This window comes from Daucus carota, chromosome 2 (assembly GCF_001625215.2).
Source record: "Daucus carota subsp. sativus chromosome 2, DH1 v3.0, whole genome shotgun sequence".
NCBI lineage: Eukaryota > Viridiplantae > Streptophyta > Magnoliopsida > Apiales > Apiaceae > Daucus > Daucus carota.
In genome coordinates, this window is record NC_030382.2 from 35,858,442 (window position 1) to 35,876,411 (window position 17,970).

At 35.0% G+C, this 17,970-nt stretch overlaps 2 protein-coding genes across 3 annotated transcripts; both read right to left on the minus strand.

The window, feature by feature from the left end:
* Positions 1 to 2,756: 2,756 nt before the first annotated feature.
* LOC108206606 (uncharacterized) lies at positions 2,757 to 6,880 on the minus strand. Of its 2 annotated transcripts, none has more exons than XM_064087285.1 (3): positions 6,610 to 6,880; positions 3,372 to 5,497; positions 2,757 to 3,278 (listed from the first exon to the last, which is right to left on the minus strand). In XM_064087285.1, the coding sequence occupies exons 2-3, from the start codon at positions 5,427 to 5,429 to the stop codon at positions 2,982 to 2,984; spliced, it is 2,355 nt and encodes a 784-aa protein (XP_063943355.1). In that variant the 5' UTR covers positions 5,430 to 5,497; positions 6,610 to 6,880; the 3' UTR covers positions 2,757 to 2,981. The 2 variants fall into 2 exon arrangements, with proteins under 2 accessions (XP_063943355.1, XP_017232450.1); XM_017376961.2 differs by having other exon boundaries at positions 6,551 to 6,879.
* Positions 6,881 to 11,232: 4,352 nt separating this feature from the next.
* On the minus strand, positions 11,233 to 17,473 carry LOC135150629 (uncharacterized). Its single transcript, XM_064087286.1, has 2 exons — positions 14,382 to 17,473; positions 11,233 to 12,495 (listed from the first exon to the last, which is right to left on the minus strand). The coding sequence occupies exons 1-2, from the start codon at positions 14,561 to 14,563 to the stop codon at positions 11,373 to 11,375; spliced, it is 1,305 nt and encodes a 434-aa protein (XP_063943356.1). The 5' UTR covers positions 14,564 to 17,473; the 3' UTR covers positions 11,233 to 11,372.
* Between the last annotated feature and the right edge of the window lie 497 nt (positions 17,474 to 17,970).

Below are 17,970 nucleotides of genomic sequence, written 5' to 3' on the forward strand. Positions count from 1 at the left end.
CATGAGCATAATATTTTTTGTACATTAACACTAAGAAACATGTGTCACACACAGCAGCCCCTTACAAAAAAGGGTAATTTGAAAAATTTCAGAAAATGCGAAACTGAATTTGTTTTTGCTTTTTTTGCCTTCGATAGAAATTTGTAAATAAAAGTGTGAATTAATAAATGTAATGTGCAATTTTTTGAAATATTTAAATGTGAAAATGTTTGGCAAACAAACACAATTGTGATAAATATGCAATTATGCATTTAAAATTTTTGTATAACGGAGCATTAACAATAGTGCATCTTAGAATAAAAAATAAATATGTTGCGTCTTGTGCTTTAAGGAATGAAGCTGTAATTTTTTTTTTGACAAATAAATTGAGTGATATGAATATTTTGCTTCAACTAATATTTTTAAGAGATAAAAAATAATTGTTGAGAGAATATAAAGTGAAATAAATGGAGCTGGAGGGTTGTAATAAAAAATATATAATATTGTAACACTGAACAAGAGTTTATGTGTCCGCGTTAAATATATATGAGATAGGTTGACAACAAGAATGCATCAGGTGGTGTTTAACCTTGGGTAGACGCAGGGAGAATTCGAAGGTAGCGGGCAAGCGGAGGTAGCGGACACAATAATATATAGCAGATGTGATGTTAGTTGGCAACAATTTTAACAATAACACTGACAGGGCATATCAAGACATATAAGTGATAACGTGTTAAGCGCTTATAGATGTTAATGAATAATAACGTGGATACATGTACTGTGATATTTGAAGCATACAAAGTAGATGTAATCATGATAGATATATGAGCAGAGCCGGACAATTGTGAATATAATAATATATGGAAAAAGAAAGAACCTGTGTCTACCAAATATATAATATTTGTATGTCGTGGTTTAGTTGTGTCCGTGAGAGAGATGAGCTTGTTCCGCCATCATGCTTCTTATTAAATAAGAGTAATTTGTTGAGAGGACCCATAAGGTTGATATTCTTGCTTCATTGGACGTGGATGCTTCTAATTGCTGTAATAAAGGCGGACCAAAATTTGTAAAAATAGTTGTATGCTACTTTTTTGCTTGCTTTTGTGATATGTGCATGATGCTTTTGTTGCTTGCTTTTGTGAGATGCATATGCTTTTGTTGCTTGCTTTTGTGAGATGCATGATGCTTTTGTTGCTTGCTTTTGTGAGATGCATGATGCTTTTTGTTGCTTGCTTTTGTGAGATGCATGATGCTTTTGTTGCTTGCTTTTGTGAGATGCATGATGCTTTTTGTTGCTTGCTTTTGTGAGATGCATGATGCTTTTTGTTTGTTTTGTGATATGTGCATGATGCTTTTGTGTTTGCTTTTATGAGACGTGTGTTGCTTTGTTGCTTGGTCACGGGACACGGTTGTGTGTTTCCTTGTTGCTTGGTTGCGGGACCTAGTTGTGTGTTGCATGTTGCTTGACTTCAGAGACATATATATGTTGCTTTTTTGTCCGCTTTTGAGAGATATTAGCATGTTGTTTATTTGCTTGGTTTGGCTTGGTGGTCCACTTGAAGAGTTGTATGTTGTCCCACTACAAAAGTGGTGTGATGCTCTATTTGAAAAATGGCATGGTGCTCCACTTTAAAAGTAGCATAGTGTCCATCTAGTAAAAATGAGATAACTCGATGTACCGCTTCCACTTAGAGTAGATTGTAATTTTTTGTGACCCTGCAGAGGTGATGAAGGTTTTTCTTAATGAAAAACGCCCCTTCCTGGCGCGCCAAATGATAAGTCCATTTATCGTCGATGTGTCCGTTGTCATTGCTTTGGGTGGTTTGAGATAGACCCGGGACCTGCAAAACAACGCCGCACGGGGGTGTGTCCCGTGAAGCGCCTCCGGCGTGATAATCAGTGATCGGAACATAAGAGCATAAGTAGAGAATGAGAGAGATATGTGATTTTGTATGCTTTGAAGAGTGAATATTTGTGATAGCCCAGAGAGAGAATATTTAGAGATGAATATTTTGTGTGTTGTGAGCATGCTTGATACTAGTGAGGCCCCCCTTTTTACCTGTGAGAATGCATGTATTTATAGTACATCCATATGAGCACTATTGAGCAAGGAGTACAATTACTATAGTTAAAGTCATGGCCTTACCTGCAGTGCACATCCATGCTTCCTGTCAAGCTACAGTTGAGTCAATTAAAAGTACAATAGTTAAAGTGTTGTTGTCCTTGTGGCATGGGTGTATCACATGGGTGTGCCGTGTGGTGTTAGTCTTTGCATTTATTGCTCCCTAGCTTTGTATATAATACTATAGATATTATTAAATGATAATTATGCATGGTACTATCAAATACCCCATTACAAACGTTTCTGTAATACCAATTAATCACCTGGTTATGGTTATACAACATACAGTCACGTTATTAGAGCATCCCTAACGATATTACTAAAAATGATTGGCTAACTTACAACAAATTTGTACAGGTTTGACAAATATGGCCATCACAATCAGGTTAGCTAAAATTACAGACAACAACAATGTCGGGGAGAATTTTTTACATAATCAATAAAATTTTTATTTTAAGATGTACTCTATTAATCACTTTTAGCTAAGGGTTCTACAGGGTTGGAGATGCTGAGTGACGTCAGTTTAGTTTGTTTTGAACGAACAATTCTCTCTACAACTAGTTTCTAAAACATGTAAACAGAACTGAACACATAACTGACCTTGGACTTGATTCTTCTGAAAGCCAAAAATATCTACTTGGTGAAGCTCATAGGATTTAGAAGATTAACTCTGTTGATCATTACAATATGCATACATGAAGTTATATATACATTGATTCTGATTACAAAGGAGTCAGTAGCTTATTCTTATTTCTATAATTAGCTCACTTGATTTGGGTGCACTGTTCTTGAATTCTGATGATAATTGGGAGAACCAACTTTAATTTGGAATTTAGATGGATTTTTGTTAAACCATGCCAGCCAACTTCAGACTCAGTATTCAAACCCTTTCGACTGGGGTATGAGGAGGCTGTGACGCAAATCTTGCAGAAAGATTGAGTTCCACTAGTTTAGGAGTATTTAGCCCACAATCTTCTGGCATTGTGGCCTCTTCAGCTAGTTTCTCCTCAATAAAGTTATACGGTTGTTGATGCTCAGATGGCTTCATGCTGTCAAAAACTGCAACGCAGATGGAAAACGCTTGTAGAAGAGAAAGGGCTGAATTGAATTCCACTGAGAAGACGCCATTTTTGAGTGAGGACAGCATGAAGAATGGAGTTGCTTGTTCAGATTTCTCCTGCAAACGAAGCGCAGATATATTAGGAAATTGAAAAAGAATGTATGTTAGGATAAAGAGAACTGGAGAAAAGATGGTTTTTAACAAATATACCTGGTATTGAGAAAAGAGTTCAAAATGACTATTAGGTTTTTGCTTCTTGTTGCCAAGAACTTTTACCTTACACCCCAGATCCCATCCCCCACAATCACATTGTCCACCTGACAACCATCGCTCAATCAATGGCGAAGGTTCTCCTTTACTTGAAAATCCATGAATTGCACCAGGCAGTAGAACTGTTGTGCTAAAAAGTTCTTGATTTCCAAAAATAAATTTATCCTCTTGTAGGTCTCCTGAATTAGAAGGGACTTTAACCTTTTGAGATGGACCATTCAATTCTGTAATCATCTTTCTTGGAAACTTGACAACAATGGCAGCAAGCTCATGATTTGGTTGCGCGTCACATATCTGATGATCAGTCCCTCTTACGTCCACAGCATATAATACAAATTCTCTAGTTTTCAATTGATCAACACTGACGTGTTCACCTAAGCGTGATAATGGCAGTTCAGAAACCTTCATCTGGGCAACTACATTTGGTACATAATCTTTGACTTTGGATCCCTGAGTTAACCAGCCTCCACTCTTTCTTCTCATTTCATGAACGCTGAAGAATGTATAGATCCAAGTGGGATCATTTCTTCGTAATGAAGATTTCCTCAATGTGGCTGCTAGAGCATCACTGTTGTTGTCAACTGCAAATGTAAAAAGTGGAAGATCATTCTTGGCTGAAACTTGAAAATAGGCTTGCAGTGTTGACGGTCCCTGTAATGTATCACGACGTGATACATCCCAGCCAGGGTTCCTTAAGTTTGAAAAATCTAATTTGACTCTTGGTGGATGTACATCTGACAGTTCTCTTCGTTCATTTATAGATGTGGAAAACCTGCGAGTTGTCGTTGAATTCCTTGGTGAGTGCTCAGAAAATTTAGGGCTGCCGACTTTTGTTTTCAGCAGTGGACTTAACAACCTCTTCAAAGGACTGAAATGGTCTCTGCTAGCAGCATTAGACTGATCGTTTGTTTCATTATTTGGACGAACAAAAGAATCAGCTATTTTAGAACCAGATCTGGCAGTAATATCCTCTGAGCCGGGCTGAAGTACACCTGAACTGTCTCTGGAAAGATGGCTTTTTCTTCTTATCCTGTTTAGGACAGAACTTAGTCTACAACTTGGTGAAAGGTTTTGCACCTCTGAGTCTGCAATAGTGCTCTTCATATTTGGTATTTTTAAAGAATTGTACAAATTTGGATCTATAGGCATTGTGCTTGACTTCTCTACCCAAATCTTACTTGTTGATCGACTGACTGGTTCCTTATGAGGCACTTCGCTGCCATTGGTCTCTCGAGTGGTATTATCATACTGATATTGCAACTTTTCTGATTTATGTTTGTATGCATCAGCTTGAACTCTCAACTTCCCTTTAGAAGATGGCTCCCCCTGATTTTGAAAGTCTGTGGATGATCTTGTATTCCGTAAATCCAAACTTTCCTTTCTGCATTTTCTCAACTTGAGTTCTGAAGATTTTGCTGGAAACACAGGCTCTCTTAGAATATTTTTCTTTCTGTCAGAATTGGTCGGGTTGGCTTTGATATCTGTATATTTTGCAACATTATGAGACTCGACATCTTTGTAGTGACCTTCTATCAGAGTTATATTCAGGTAAGATCGAAGTGACCCTCTATGACCGCTGGAAGAGCAGGTAGCATCTCCTCTCCCATAATGACTAGATGATCCTTCTGTCCAAAAGCTCGAGGCCGTAGTACTGCTTGATGTTGAATACCTGCTGCTAGGTCTTGGTGATTGAAAATTCTGCCAATTTTCTAACTTGTTCCACTCCATAACTCCAAGATTCAGGGCTTTTGCCCTATCCCTTTCTCCTTTCTCCAGAAAGCTTGGCAATTTTGACATGTACTTAACAAGCTCATCTTTCTGAAATCCCTCACTTGTGCAATTTTTCTTTCGACAGATTACTGAAGAAGGTGTCTTGGTTACATCATTCTTTACTTCTGAAGGAAGGTCACGATAGGATACATTCCGTTTATCTTTCCTGAACCTGTTCAGCAACTTGGTACTAGTACTACTACCACCGGAAGAACGAGGACTATCCATAATATAATATCTCTTTACAACTTTCGATAACTATACTCCATCTGCTACTTAATTAAGTATGACTCCACCTGTAGCAGAGATGTATTTGTTAAAAGCAGTTCAGAAAGCACAAGTTTTCATCTTGCATTGCTAAGTTCTCACATTTTTCTGTCGGATAAATTATAAATTATAGCTCCAGTGAACAAGAAGCACCATACAAACTTCATATCCGATACAACAATGCAAGTTTTTGTTTTCTGGTGACAATTTTTTATTGGCCACGTCTCAGAAACAGAGCCATAGATAGTGTTCTAGTAATTACAAGACATACTACAGCTAGCAAAATTAATTAGCAAATAACCAAAAAATGACTCCGACTTGTCAAGGCCCAAAATTTATGTCACTTGCATGATATTGAAAATTTTAAAATGTAATTGTCAAAGATGTAGCCAAAAAAACACAGAGCAAAGAGAATTTGGTGGTCCTTGGTGATTAAAACTGAAAATGACAAGACTACTGGAGCAAACAAACTGGAAATCAGTTAACTTACTGATATACTCCTAGTTCTACAACTTGGTTAATAATTTGTAAATAAACAAGTTAAAAAGTATTTCCTGGTGGTAAATATTCGTCCCCGCTCCCTTCCCCTTACACGGGTTTAAATCCTCGCTTCTCCTCCCCACATAGTTAGCAAACCCATGTAAACTACCAAAATAGAGCACACTTGTTTCGTTTTCGAAGAGAAGTAAGGGCAGGAAGAACTTCAGCTCCTAGCAAGCTGCAAGCTAATCAATTTCAAGAAATGCAGCGCATAAAAGAGCAGACTAACCATAGTCCAAATTATCCGTCAAAAAAAAAAAAAAAAAAAAAAAAAACCATAGTCCAAATTAATGTCAAGCCTTTTTGGTCTATTGTTAATGTAAAACTTTTAACTATTTTTTTGTCGGGTCTTCACAAAAACAACTTCTCCGTTCTCCGGTGACACTGCCTGTTTACCCTTCATATACCCTACTTCAGAGTGGGTAAGTTTGGTTTTATTTGGTTTGACAAGTACAGTTTTCATCACAAATTTAGAATACCAACAAGCACAGAAAAAGCAAATTTTCACACTAGAATCACAGTGAAAAGGCATGAACCATTACCATTTAAACAGATGATGGAGCATGAAGCATCAAGGTGTCAGCTTTTAAATAGTAAAAACCTGATCAGCAGTTTCTTCGGTGCCTTTTTATTGCCCAAACTTCAATAAGCTGAAGAAAAGGAAAGAGCAACAAAGAATATACAGAAACCTGTGAATGCATGAGAGAGACAGAGAGAGAGAGAGAGAGAGATTGAGTTTGTTGTAGTGTGAGTAGTAGACGACATACAGTATTAAAATAGGGAAGGGGGTGTTTGCATTCATGCATCGTATGGCTAAAATCATGACAACCTCCTCCTCATATTTTTGACTTTGCATTCCCATTAGATTTACCGCCTTGTTTGGGTAAACATATACATAGAAGTCTAGAACATCTTCAAAAAAGTATCCTATTTAGATTTTAGACCTCATAAATAAACTCATCTCCGGTAACTTCTTAAATAAGCTTTTTTTTTTGAATAAGCTTAAATAAGCTTTTAAGCTGTATTTTGAAAAGCGTAAATCAATTTTTAGCGGTGGAAGGATCTTTTAGGGTTTAAGCGATAAAGCGGACGTTTAAGCGGGATTTTAAACTGGTTAATAAATGGATTAATGATATATAATTAAATATTTAGTTATAATATTCATATATTTAAAAATAATATTATATTGCGGTAAAAATTTTAATTTTTAATATTTTTAATAAAATATATTTTTTTGATATTTAAATATAATTATAGTTATATTATAAAAAAAAATATTTTTCAAAATTAAAAATTAGCAAGTCAACATCATTTTGACCACTTAATAGTCTGCTTAATTTTTAAAAATGCTAAGTCACGCGCTTAGTACAAAATCGAAACGTTTTAGCACAGATCCTGCTTAGGCGGCCGCTTAAACGCCTACTTAATGCGATTTTTACAACACTGCTTTTAATACAAAAAATGAGGAGCATAACAAAAAAATAGATCTCCCGTGAACTCTAGTGACTCCTAAAAACACAAGGAGTCTTCTCTCTTTTAAGAGCCATAAATGACTTTTCGAGAGGCTCTTTATTCAAGTTATTGAGTGAAAAAATAAAGAGTTCATGTATGACGAATTAGAGCTCGAAATGGCTCTTCAAAAAGTTAAGATATCCTATATTGACGAATTAGAGCTTAAAGTTGTCAATCAATATAGGATCCTAGTAATAAACAATTCAAATTCTAAAAATAAGAGATCCTATATTGATTGACTCCAACAATAATCTCTATTTGTGTATCCTATTATTATTATAGTATTAAATTTAAATTCTTTCAACAAAAAGATAATAAGAAAAATATGGGAAAGACAAAGAGTGTCCAAAAAGTGAAAGTTGAATATTTAATTATTAAAAAACAAATGAGGAATGAGTTAGAGATTACTTATTATGAGGAATGAAAAGTGGATCTTAAGGTTTAGGGAATGAGTAGGGATTTGGAGTGAATTTTTGTCCATATTCCTCAAAATTTTAGCTTAAGACATGATAAAGCTAGTTGTCGGAGATGCTCTTGAGTAATGACTCCAATACTGCTGGTATTTGTTTTACTCTCCCTTTGCATGATATTTTTTTAATATTCAAACTCCATTATATCAATATGTGAGAAAAATAGTATTTAAATTGGATGAGGTAAATTCTTTATTATTAAGAGTAAGATAAAAGAACACATAATGACTCTTAAAAGTGGTGAGAGAAAAGAAGTATAATAATAAAAGGAAATTTAATAATTTATTTATTTAAGCGTCGAAATTGAATTTTATTGAAAATTTATAAATATAACCTAAATAATTTAATAAATTACATTTTACCAGTTTAATTTAATTTCTATCTTATTATTATAAATCAATAATATTTATTACATAAATAAATATTTTCCGATCTAAAATCAAAATTATTTTGATTTCCAACGTGTTGTGTCATTATTCGCCGCCAAAACTACCTACATAAAGAAGTTATACATCAGAAAATATTATATTATTTTATAAGAACCGTTACAATTCGTAACAGCTCAATTATATTTTAATTTTTAACGTTTATTTTGGCTGAAAATCTGGAACTAAACAAAGAACTCTTGCGAGGACTTCTTTTCATGCTTACGACTTACAAAAAAATCATTAAATTATCCACCAGTTTCGACATCATCATAATTTATTTCTTTATTCTGCAAATTCCATGTAATGAAAATACTTTAATTCTATTTATAAAAGCATCCAATTCGGTCAAACAAGCAAAAATATAAATGACTTTTTATTTGTTTAAAATGAAAAGGATGCGCGTGGCCACGAAACGGAATGAACTGGGAGGCCCATATAATGCATCACCATTTATTGGACTTATTTGACCACATTGGTAACGGTTAATGGGCTTTTCAAAACTCTTTATTTGTCAGAGCAAGCAACTTGAATTTTTTCCAACAATAGTGGTTTAATTTTCATGATTTTTTTATTTGAATATTAGTGATAGATATTCATTTTTCTTTTCTTCCGTTTTTTTTTTTTCACAGTTCGTACTTTGATGGAGTTGTGTCCGATGGCATTAAATAATTATACTTCGACTATAATTGCGAAGAACTAGACAACATAAGAGAAAGAATTGACCGTGCTCTAGTTAATGCTGAATGGATGGAGTTGTATCCTCTATGCATGCTTACACATCGACGGTTCATCGGGGGTGACCATACTCATGCTTCTTGATATTGTGCCTCCATAAGAGATTTATATTTGATTTAATATGGACTCGTTCAGTGTATTGTGAACAAATCATCAAATTAAATTGGAAGAACAATTATGGTAATAGTCCTATGAAAATTCTGTTGAAAGATCTTGAGATTTGTAGTTCTAGTCCAACTAACTAGAGCAAGAGAGTATTTTGACAATAATCGGCTGAGAATTATTTTTTTATTTAATAAATTAAAGTTCATTCAGACCCGAAAGAGAATATACAGATTCAGCAACAAATTTTGGTTCTGTTGGATGAATTATGGATATGCGAGAAATTTTTAAACATCAACGAGTTAGAGTAAATTGGATAAATTTTGAAGATCCAAATTCTCATTTCTTTCGTAAGAGCATCATGGCTTTGGAACAATTTGCTATAAGCTAGAGACGTGTTACTTAAAGGTTTTCACTTACAAGTGGGAAATGAAAAAAGTATAAATTTTTAAGGTACCTATTGGATTTCGAGTTCTTCAAATTTGTTTGTTTATGGAGCAAGAGGTTTGTTTACTATTTCTTCTCTAGTTTCTATTTTATTTCTAATGATAAATGGAACATTCAAAAGTTTCAAGATCATATTCCTCCGGGTTGTAGCTCAAATATCTAACATTCATCTTAGTCGCACAGATGCTAATGATAGATTGGTTTGGCACTATAATTCAATGGATCTTACATGATTCTTTTTAAAGTTTAGCTTAATCTAAGCCTACCAAATCCTTTTGGAATCTTATATGATCACGAGTTCACTTATCATTTTTTAACAATGAGTTATTTTTGACTTATAAGTCCAGAAACTGGGCTTAAAGTCAAACACCCCAATATCTTTTTGTCCGGCTTATTAAAAAGTTGATTAATTAAGCTATACGGTAGACTATGCACGTGGATCTGGAATGCACTTGTGAAGAGTTACATTAATCTCCACTGGAAAGTCTGGATATGGTTGTAAAGTTGAACCATATTAGTTTGGCAAGAATGGAACTCATTTTAGGGGTGTACACGGTTCGGGTTGGGCGGGTTGATGGAATTTATTGACCCAACCAATTAAGTCGGGTTTTCAAAATTTCAACCCAACCCGAACCGTATAAATTTGTAACCCAAACCAATTTGTAGTACTTCGGTTTGGTTCGGTTTGGATTGGTTCGGTTGAGTTAATAAATATTAAAAACCGTTGCTCAACTCTTTACTCCCCTATGCATACCAATATAATCACATCAGACTACTCGGTAAAACTGAAACATGTAACTTAAATATTTTATAATAAATTTTCTGAGATAGGTTAAGAAACTTCACCTTCGGAAACATTGCAGAAGATATACCATTTTGTGAACAATAATCATATACTTGTAACGCTAATCAATTTAGACAACATGATATATTTAAAATATATTCGAGGTGCTGGGCTATGCATATATATATAATATTTAAAATATTTTATTTTTTATTCGGGTTGGTTTGGTTCGGCCTAAAAATATTCAAACCCGTAACCAACCCATTTAAGTCGGGTTTATATTTTTTTAAACCAAATACATATCGAGTTAAAAAAAATTCGGGTTGGTTCGGTCGAAAAGTGATCGGTTCGGGTTGGTTTGGTCGGTTTTACTGAACCGTGTACACCCCTAACTCATTTGAGCAAGAGGAGTTTGTTTGGACGGACAGACTTAGAGGCCCTTCATTCAGATCGAAATTCTAGAAATCTTTTTCAGACGAGAAGCCAATACAACTCTTTTTAAGTAAGCAGCACTTGATCAAGTATCATGACACAACAGCTGGAAAAGGAGTTGGACATGCAAAGATCTGGCAAGAAAAAGAGATTGAAGAAACTGCAGCTCCTTCTTGAAAATTAACTTACCTATTTGTCACGAACAAAAATACATTACTAATTTACTATTGAACTGCAGCTTTTAATTGGGAAACCTAAGAATCTGTATTATACGCGAACAAACATGGTGCTAATAAAAAATACAGAGAATGACATTTGAGTTCTAGTGCCTCTAAGGCAAACATCACAACATCAATATATAAAAGTGTTCAAAATGGAACTAGTACAAAGTTTCATAATGTAAGATGAAGATAAAAACTACAGACTTAATGAGAAAAACTGAAATGAAAAGTGATCATGCGCCAAACTCATCACTGACACAGCTGATGGACCAAATTTCACTAGGAAAATACCAAAAATATGGAGATGAATGACCATCCCAAACAACAGGAGTTGCTCCTAGCCACTTTCCATTCAGGTTAAAGAAAGAACATTTGTTCACACTTAAGTGAAGAAGACAGACACAGTTACCTGCTCCCCAACCAGTTGTATCGACGACAGCAGAACTGAACCAACTAAGAAACAAAGATTTTGCACCCAAGTCATGAATCTGTTTTGCTCTATCCATCGTCTCATGGTCAATTTCGAATAATACATGATGGCGGTTCAATGTAGGATAAGGATAACTATTCAATACAGTCATGTATAGCTTATTGTCTGACTCTACCAATTTCAAATTCATATTAGATGAAACCTGGAATGGCATGCTGATTTTGGAGAACTTTGGAACAGGACCTGCCTTCGGATTAAATTCTCCCAAACGTCCATCAGAAGTCAGAACAAAGATTTTGCCATCGAAAATCTTCACATCTGCAATCCTGGCTTTTGTGTCGAATAAAACATATCTCCGCCAACTGGTGCCGCCACTTTTGTATAACAATATATAATTTTTTTTCAGAGGGAAAAGAACCATGAAAGTTTCTGAAAGCCGAGTTGACTGAAAGATGCGAGCAGGAAATTCAGAGCAATTTATGTCACCCATATGTCCAGGAAGGACGGGAAAACGCAGCTCATGTTTTGTTATTAAATTTATGAGCCAAAAGCCTAGGTTTCTGTCAATTGTAATCAGGTACCCACATGAAAAACCCAATAATTTTTTCCAAGGCAAATCTGGCAGCATTGTTTTGTAACTTTTCATATCGAACATATTGTACAATACACAAGACTTTTTTGAATACTTTGGCCGAACAACAATTACGGGTTGCTGGTGCTCCATACAATATTTGCGGAAATCAATAGATGCGGACCTCCAAGATTTGCAAACACCGCTAAATGACAGGTAGTCCACGATACTTAGTTTTACCAAAATTAAAACCAGAAGTTCAGTAGGAAGAATGCCCCATGCTCCCGAAACTGCGTCACCCGTCCTGCAAATCCTTTTCTGTTTTCTTTCTTGTTTTACTGTTCGTGGAGCATTCCTGTTAACAGATAGGGAAACGAAGAACTCACCACAAAGCTAGATTGAGCATGCACATTCAAATGAATTTTATTCAGAAAAACTCAGTAGTTTGTTGAAAACAGAATGCATTACTTTTACAGATGTTTCTCAAGGACAGATTCATCCTTTGCAAGATTTAAAATAACTTTTACATCATGTAACACATAGAGTAGGTTTTTTCCTTTTGCCAGTACAGTAAAAATTTCTGCAGCTAGACATTAGAAGATAATAAAGCTTACAGGAATGCAAATCATTGCATAATGTTAAGGCCACTAAAATCTAAAATTTTAATCAGAACTGGATAAAGTGTGTGCATACTCAACATCTTTTCGAAATGAGAACTTCAACGTTCCCCAGTAAGAATGTAAGCTTCCTAATGAACCATAACTAGATTTATAAGAGGTAGTTTGGTTAACATGTAAAACTCCGGGAATTTAAACTACCTAGCAAATTGTAAGATTTTTTGGTTGACCGCTACATGGAAAGTGGAACTTCCTAGCAAATTGAAATTCCCACATAATGTAGAAACTTGCTTATATCACACCCCGCCACTGCAAATTCCCACACCACAACCAAACATATTTGTTAACTTCCCAGCTATGTTACTCGGACTCGGGTACCAAGTGTCGGACACGACACGTATCCGAGTATCGGACTTGGGAACTTTGAGAATTGGGGACACAGGGACACTGTCCTATTTTTAGACACGGGTATGGAGACACTTCGTGTTATACTAATAAACAAGTATGGTAAGTTAGACATCTTAACAAAAATTAACAATAAAACTCAAATTAGACATGACTTTGCAGGGGATCTTGCAAATTAGGCGTCTTTAGTACTTTAATCACATTTTTGCTTCTTCTTTTTTTCTCACATATTTCTTTTGAATTGTAAGTTTGAATCATATTTGATTTTTGAATTGGTCAAAGTGTCCACATTTTAGTCAAAGGATCCGACACGAAATAAGAGCCGTGTCCGAGTGTCCAAGTGTCCGACACGGGTACGGCTACCTAAATAGAAGAGTCGGAGTGACATAGCTTCCCAGTAACTTGATAAATGAACTGGGAGGCCAGTTGGAGAATTTAGAATCAAGGTCCAACTGCCATATGATACTTTTACGATAGCAGTCTAGTTTAAAAAGGCACAACTATATACGTAATGCATACTTCAAGAGGAAGTAGGGAACATTTGAATTAAAGTTTTAGTAGACAACTCTTTGTATAAAAAATGAGTCCCTTCAGGCAAGTCCAGCGGTGTTCTAAATCTTGTTCTATATCTATATTATAGGGAAAAAACTGAAATTCCCTACTCCAATGGTGTTCTATATCTCGTTCTAAAATAGAACAATGCTATAGTTTGTTCAATGTATAGAACAAAAGATAGATGGAGCTATAATTGCTAAAGTATAAAATGATGAAAACATGTATAAGAAAGTACGTGAAAGTGTGGGGTCTTTGAAAGTTAGTTATATTATGTTCAAAAGTGGGATGTATTTGAAAGTTGTTTAGATTTGGAACAAGATTTGAAACCAACCATTGGAGACAGTGCTATTTTAGCACCAAAAATCACTTTTGATGCTAAATTGAAATAACTCCATCTATCTTAGCACAACCTGGACATGCTCTTATTCACTTAAAATTTAGCCAAGACTTTATTCTTCCCCCTTCCAAGGGGTGCTTATGCTTTGATTTGCTGTATACATGCAGTTCTTGGGATTTGTGGCCTTAATATTAATTAAATGCTAGGTTCAGTCGCCCACACATTTGATTGTTACTACGTAAGGATTTGATGCCCCAAACCAAGAACTTCAAAACTTCAAGACACAATTTATAATATTTATATAGAGCAAATTCATAACATAGTTACCCGAAATAGTCAATTATAAACCGCCCTGCAAAATAATCAACAATCCGCCTCAGAACATTATTACAAAATGCCTTTTCCATTCCACCCCAGGCAGGCCTTTCAACCACTTCCATTCTGCCTTCGTTGAAAAAATGAGCTGATTCTCTCAAGCTCTTGTTCTTCCTAATAACCACAGAATACATAGTAGTCAGACTGGAAATATCTTGACTTTCCTTGTGCTTCTTTCAGACATTTACTACTACTCTTACAAGTTTGTAGAAGTAATTCAACTTAAATGGATAAGTACAACAAAAAATAAAAATCTGGGATATCCACAGAAAAGATTTTTCTGTCCACATCTTGTGAAGCATGAAACCAGTTTTTTTTTTCAGCCTTCATTTTCTTTTTCTTTAGCATCACAAACATTAATCTTAAGCATACGACATCCAAGATTTCTGATTGGAGGGTCACACTGAAATCTAAACTGTAAAAAAGTGGTACTACAAAGTACTTAACCCTCTTTCAGGTTGCTGTAATAGACACATTAAGTAGGGCATGTACATCAGAATGTCTAAGTTATGTTACTTGCCAAAATCGCTTAAAAACTTCAGTGGTGTTTTATTGCTTAGTATATATATAAATTCACAACAAAAAGGTGGACATGCTCCAAATGCTGTCTAGTTCCTCAGGTGTAATGTTTGTGAATGTCTATAGAGTATCACAGTGACTAATATAACTAAAGCAACAATCGAGACCGTGAAGTCTTTGGACTAACGAACTTCTTTAATAAATAACAGGTCACTAAGCATATAATCAGTTATGCTAGTTGGAAAGAATATTAGGTTGACTTGTGCTGCTATTGGTAAGCCCTAAATAATTATTTAAATTGAATATTCAAAAGCTTGGCATGTTTCATTCACAAAATCAATTGCATTCACAGACATTATAATTCTTAGTACAGAGGCGATATAATGAAATGTGAAGTATGACTAGTGTATTAAGGATTATGTCCAATTTCACACTACAATGAAGTAAATTCGGGATTACATACCAGGAAAGTAACAGAGGGAGACACAGAGAAGAAGAAGAGGAGTTAACCAAATTACCATTTTACACTAATTTCTTCCTGTACCAAATTACATTCTTCCGGAAATTCAATAAATATGTGAGAATCCATATTATGATTTCCTTAATATATTTACAAGTCCCAGATCATACACGGCTATTTCCCTAATTGATCTCATCAAGTCAAGATTCAGTTTTAAATTAAGCTAGATATCACAAAAACAAGACAATCTTGATAAGTATTAGATTTTAACACATTTAACAGCAAATTAAAGGAAACAATCAAGTAAACTGATCAGAATATTAATAAAACCACACTATCTGGCAGGTTTAGAAACTTAATCAATATACTTATTACATTACATGAATAAAATTGAAGTATTAGATTTATTTAATCGTTCAAGAGAAGGCCTAGGTTTCTTACAGTTTCGCTTTATCAATTCCTTCCTACGGTCCTGGGATTTGACTAAATTAAGCTAAAATCTAGTTGTGATGTCCAACAAAACAAAAATTAACATCACTTTAGTAAACAAAATCTACAATCCTCTGAAGGGAAAATTTACTTGTTAGATCAAATAGTACGGACAAAAACTGATAAGAAACAGCAATGAAACTCGCCAACTCACCTGAAAGAACCCAGTCCGCCGCAAATCGTTGTCCACTAGTGCTCTCAAAATTTCTTAAATAAAAAAGAGACCTGAGTTGACATAGGATTGATATATGGTGAGTTGGACGGTCAGGATATGGTGATGAGTTGGTGAGATTGCATCATATGATGACAAATGTCAGTATAAATGTACCCCACTACAGATCAATTGAGTTGGGCTGGATCGAGATCACTACCCCAAGGCTTATTACATGACCAATGATCGGATAATGGCGAGGGACTAATATTCTTTTTCAAAAATACTATGATTTATATATTAACTTAATCACAAATTGCTCACATACATGAACTCATTCGATAAATATAAAAGTGAATCCAGGATTAAGTTAATATATATGGATCATAGTTTTTTGTGAAAATATATATTAGTCCATCAGCGTTATCTGGTCATTGGTCAAGTAATAGGCTTTTGGGGGTAGTGTCTCGATCCTAACCACCTCAAATGATCCATAGTGGGGTACGTCTATAGTAACATGTGTCTTCATATGGTGCAATATCACAAACCCATCACCTTATCCTAACCGTCCACCTCATCGTATATCTTTTTTTTATTTAAAAAATTTTGAGAGCATTACAGGAGGGCGATTTGGCGCGGACTAGGATAATTTCAGGTGAGTTGGCGAGTTCCACTGCCGATCCCGTTCATTTTTTGTCGTACTATCTGATCAACAAGCAAATCTTCCCTTTAGAGGATTGTAGATTTTGTTTACTAGAGTGATATTAATTTTTGTTTTGCTAGTAATCACAACTAGATGTTCATTTAATTTAGTCAAATCCCAGGACAAATAGGAAGAAATTGATAAAGCGAATTTATAAGAAGCCTGGCCCTTCTGTTGAATGATTTAAATAGCACTTAAGCATCATCCAAGTACAATAGCTTATCTTTCCAAAGCCACATTCATTATGTTTAAGCATTCGTGTGGAACCAGTCTCATTTACAAATTGAAAGCACCTTAATGTGCCGCAGGGCTCGCCAAATGTTTAACATTGGGTCTGCTAGCGCTAGGTGATCAATACTGATGGTACAAAGCAAATATGTCCCCATCCATGGCCAAAGCATGCTGTATTTAATTTTGCACCCAAAGTTTTAAATTTTCGCATTATTGTTCCTTAAACCTTGTCTTTCTATATTGATCTTCCGTATTGATGAGCTATTTGTTATCTTTATCAAATAAGTTGAACCCAAGAAAGTAACCAATACACAAGAACACTCACAACAAAATATGATTTGTGTAGATTTAGTATCGTGAAACAGCACACTGGATTTAACAAATAAAACCACTACTATAAACTAATTACAAGAAACGCTCACACCTGTTTCCTTCTTCTAGACCATGCCCTCATTCTCTGTTCTAGATTATCACCACCTTGCATAACATTTGCTACTAGAGACCAAACTCTCCAATATTACAAGTGAATGTATTCTGTCCATTGATTGGTCCGAAAGATACGACTGAATAATTTACCATGAACAACCACCGTAAGCCTGTTATCAAACACCGTAAGCCTGTTATCAAACACCAAACCAGACCTTGATTAAAACCTTTTTGTGTGGCAATCATATCATACACCTCAGCGTACACCTTCATCAAAATTAGATTCTCAGAAAATTTGGGTGCAAGATAGTAAATTTGTCTACAATATTTGTAAGTTCCAACTAGATGAGATACAATTGTAAATAAAACACACAGACAATGTATATAAATAACAAACTTGACTAAAAATGATGAGCAGAAACATGAAAGATTGATGGATTTATACCAAAAACACAAGCCCTTTAACCATCTGAAATTTGCAGCGCAAAAACATCCCAATCCATTGATTAAAAGATTCGACACAAATGGTCTCTCGTGTTAATAAACTTAAGACGAGAGGTAA

Bases quoted from the DNA above. Each gene is read 5' to 3' on its own strand.
- LOC135150629 (XM_064087286.1), bottom strand. From the start codon at position 14,563: ATGTATTCTGTGGTTATTAGGAAGAACAAGAGCTTGAGAGAATCAGCT. The intron at 12,496-14,381 runs GTAACTATGTTA...ATCTGTTAACAG, and splicing joins TTTATAATTGACTATTTCGG to GAATGCTCCACGAACAGTAA.
- LOC108206606 (XM_064087285.1), bottom strand. From the start codon at position 5,429: ATGGATAGTCCTCGTTCTTCCGGTGGTAGTAGTACTAGTACCAAGTTG. The intron at 3,279-3,371 runs GTATATTTGTTA...CTTCGTTTGCAG, and splicing joins AACTCTTTTCTCAATACCAG to GAGAAATCTGAACAAGCAAC.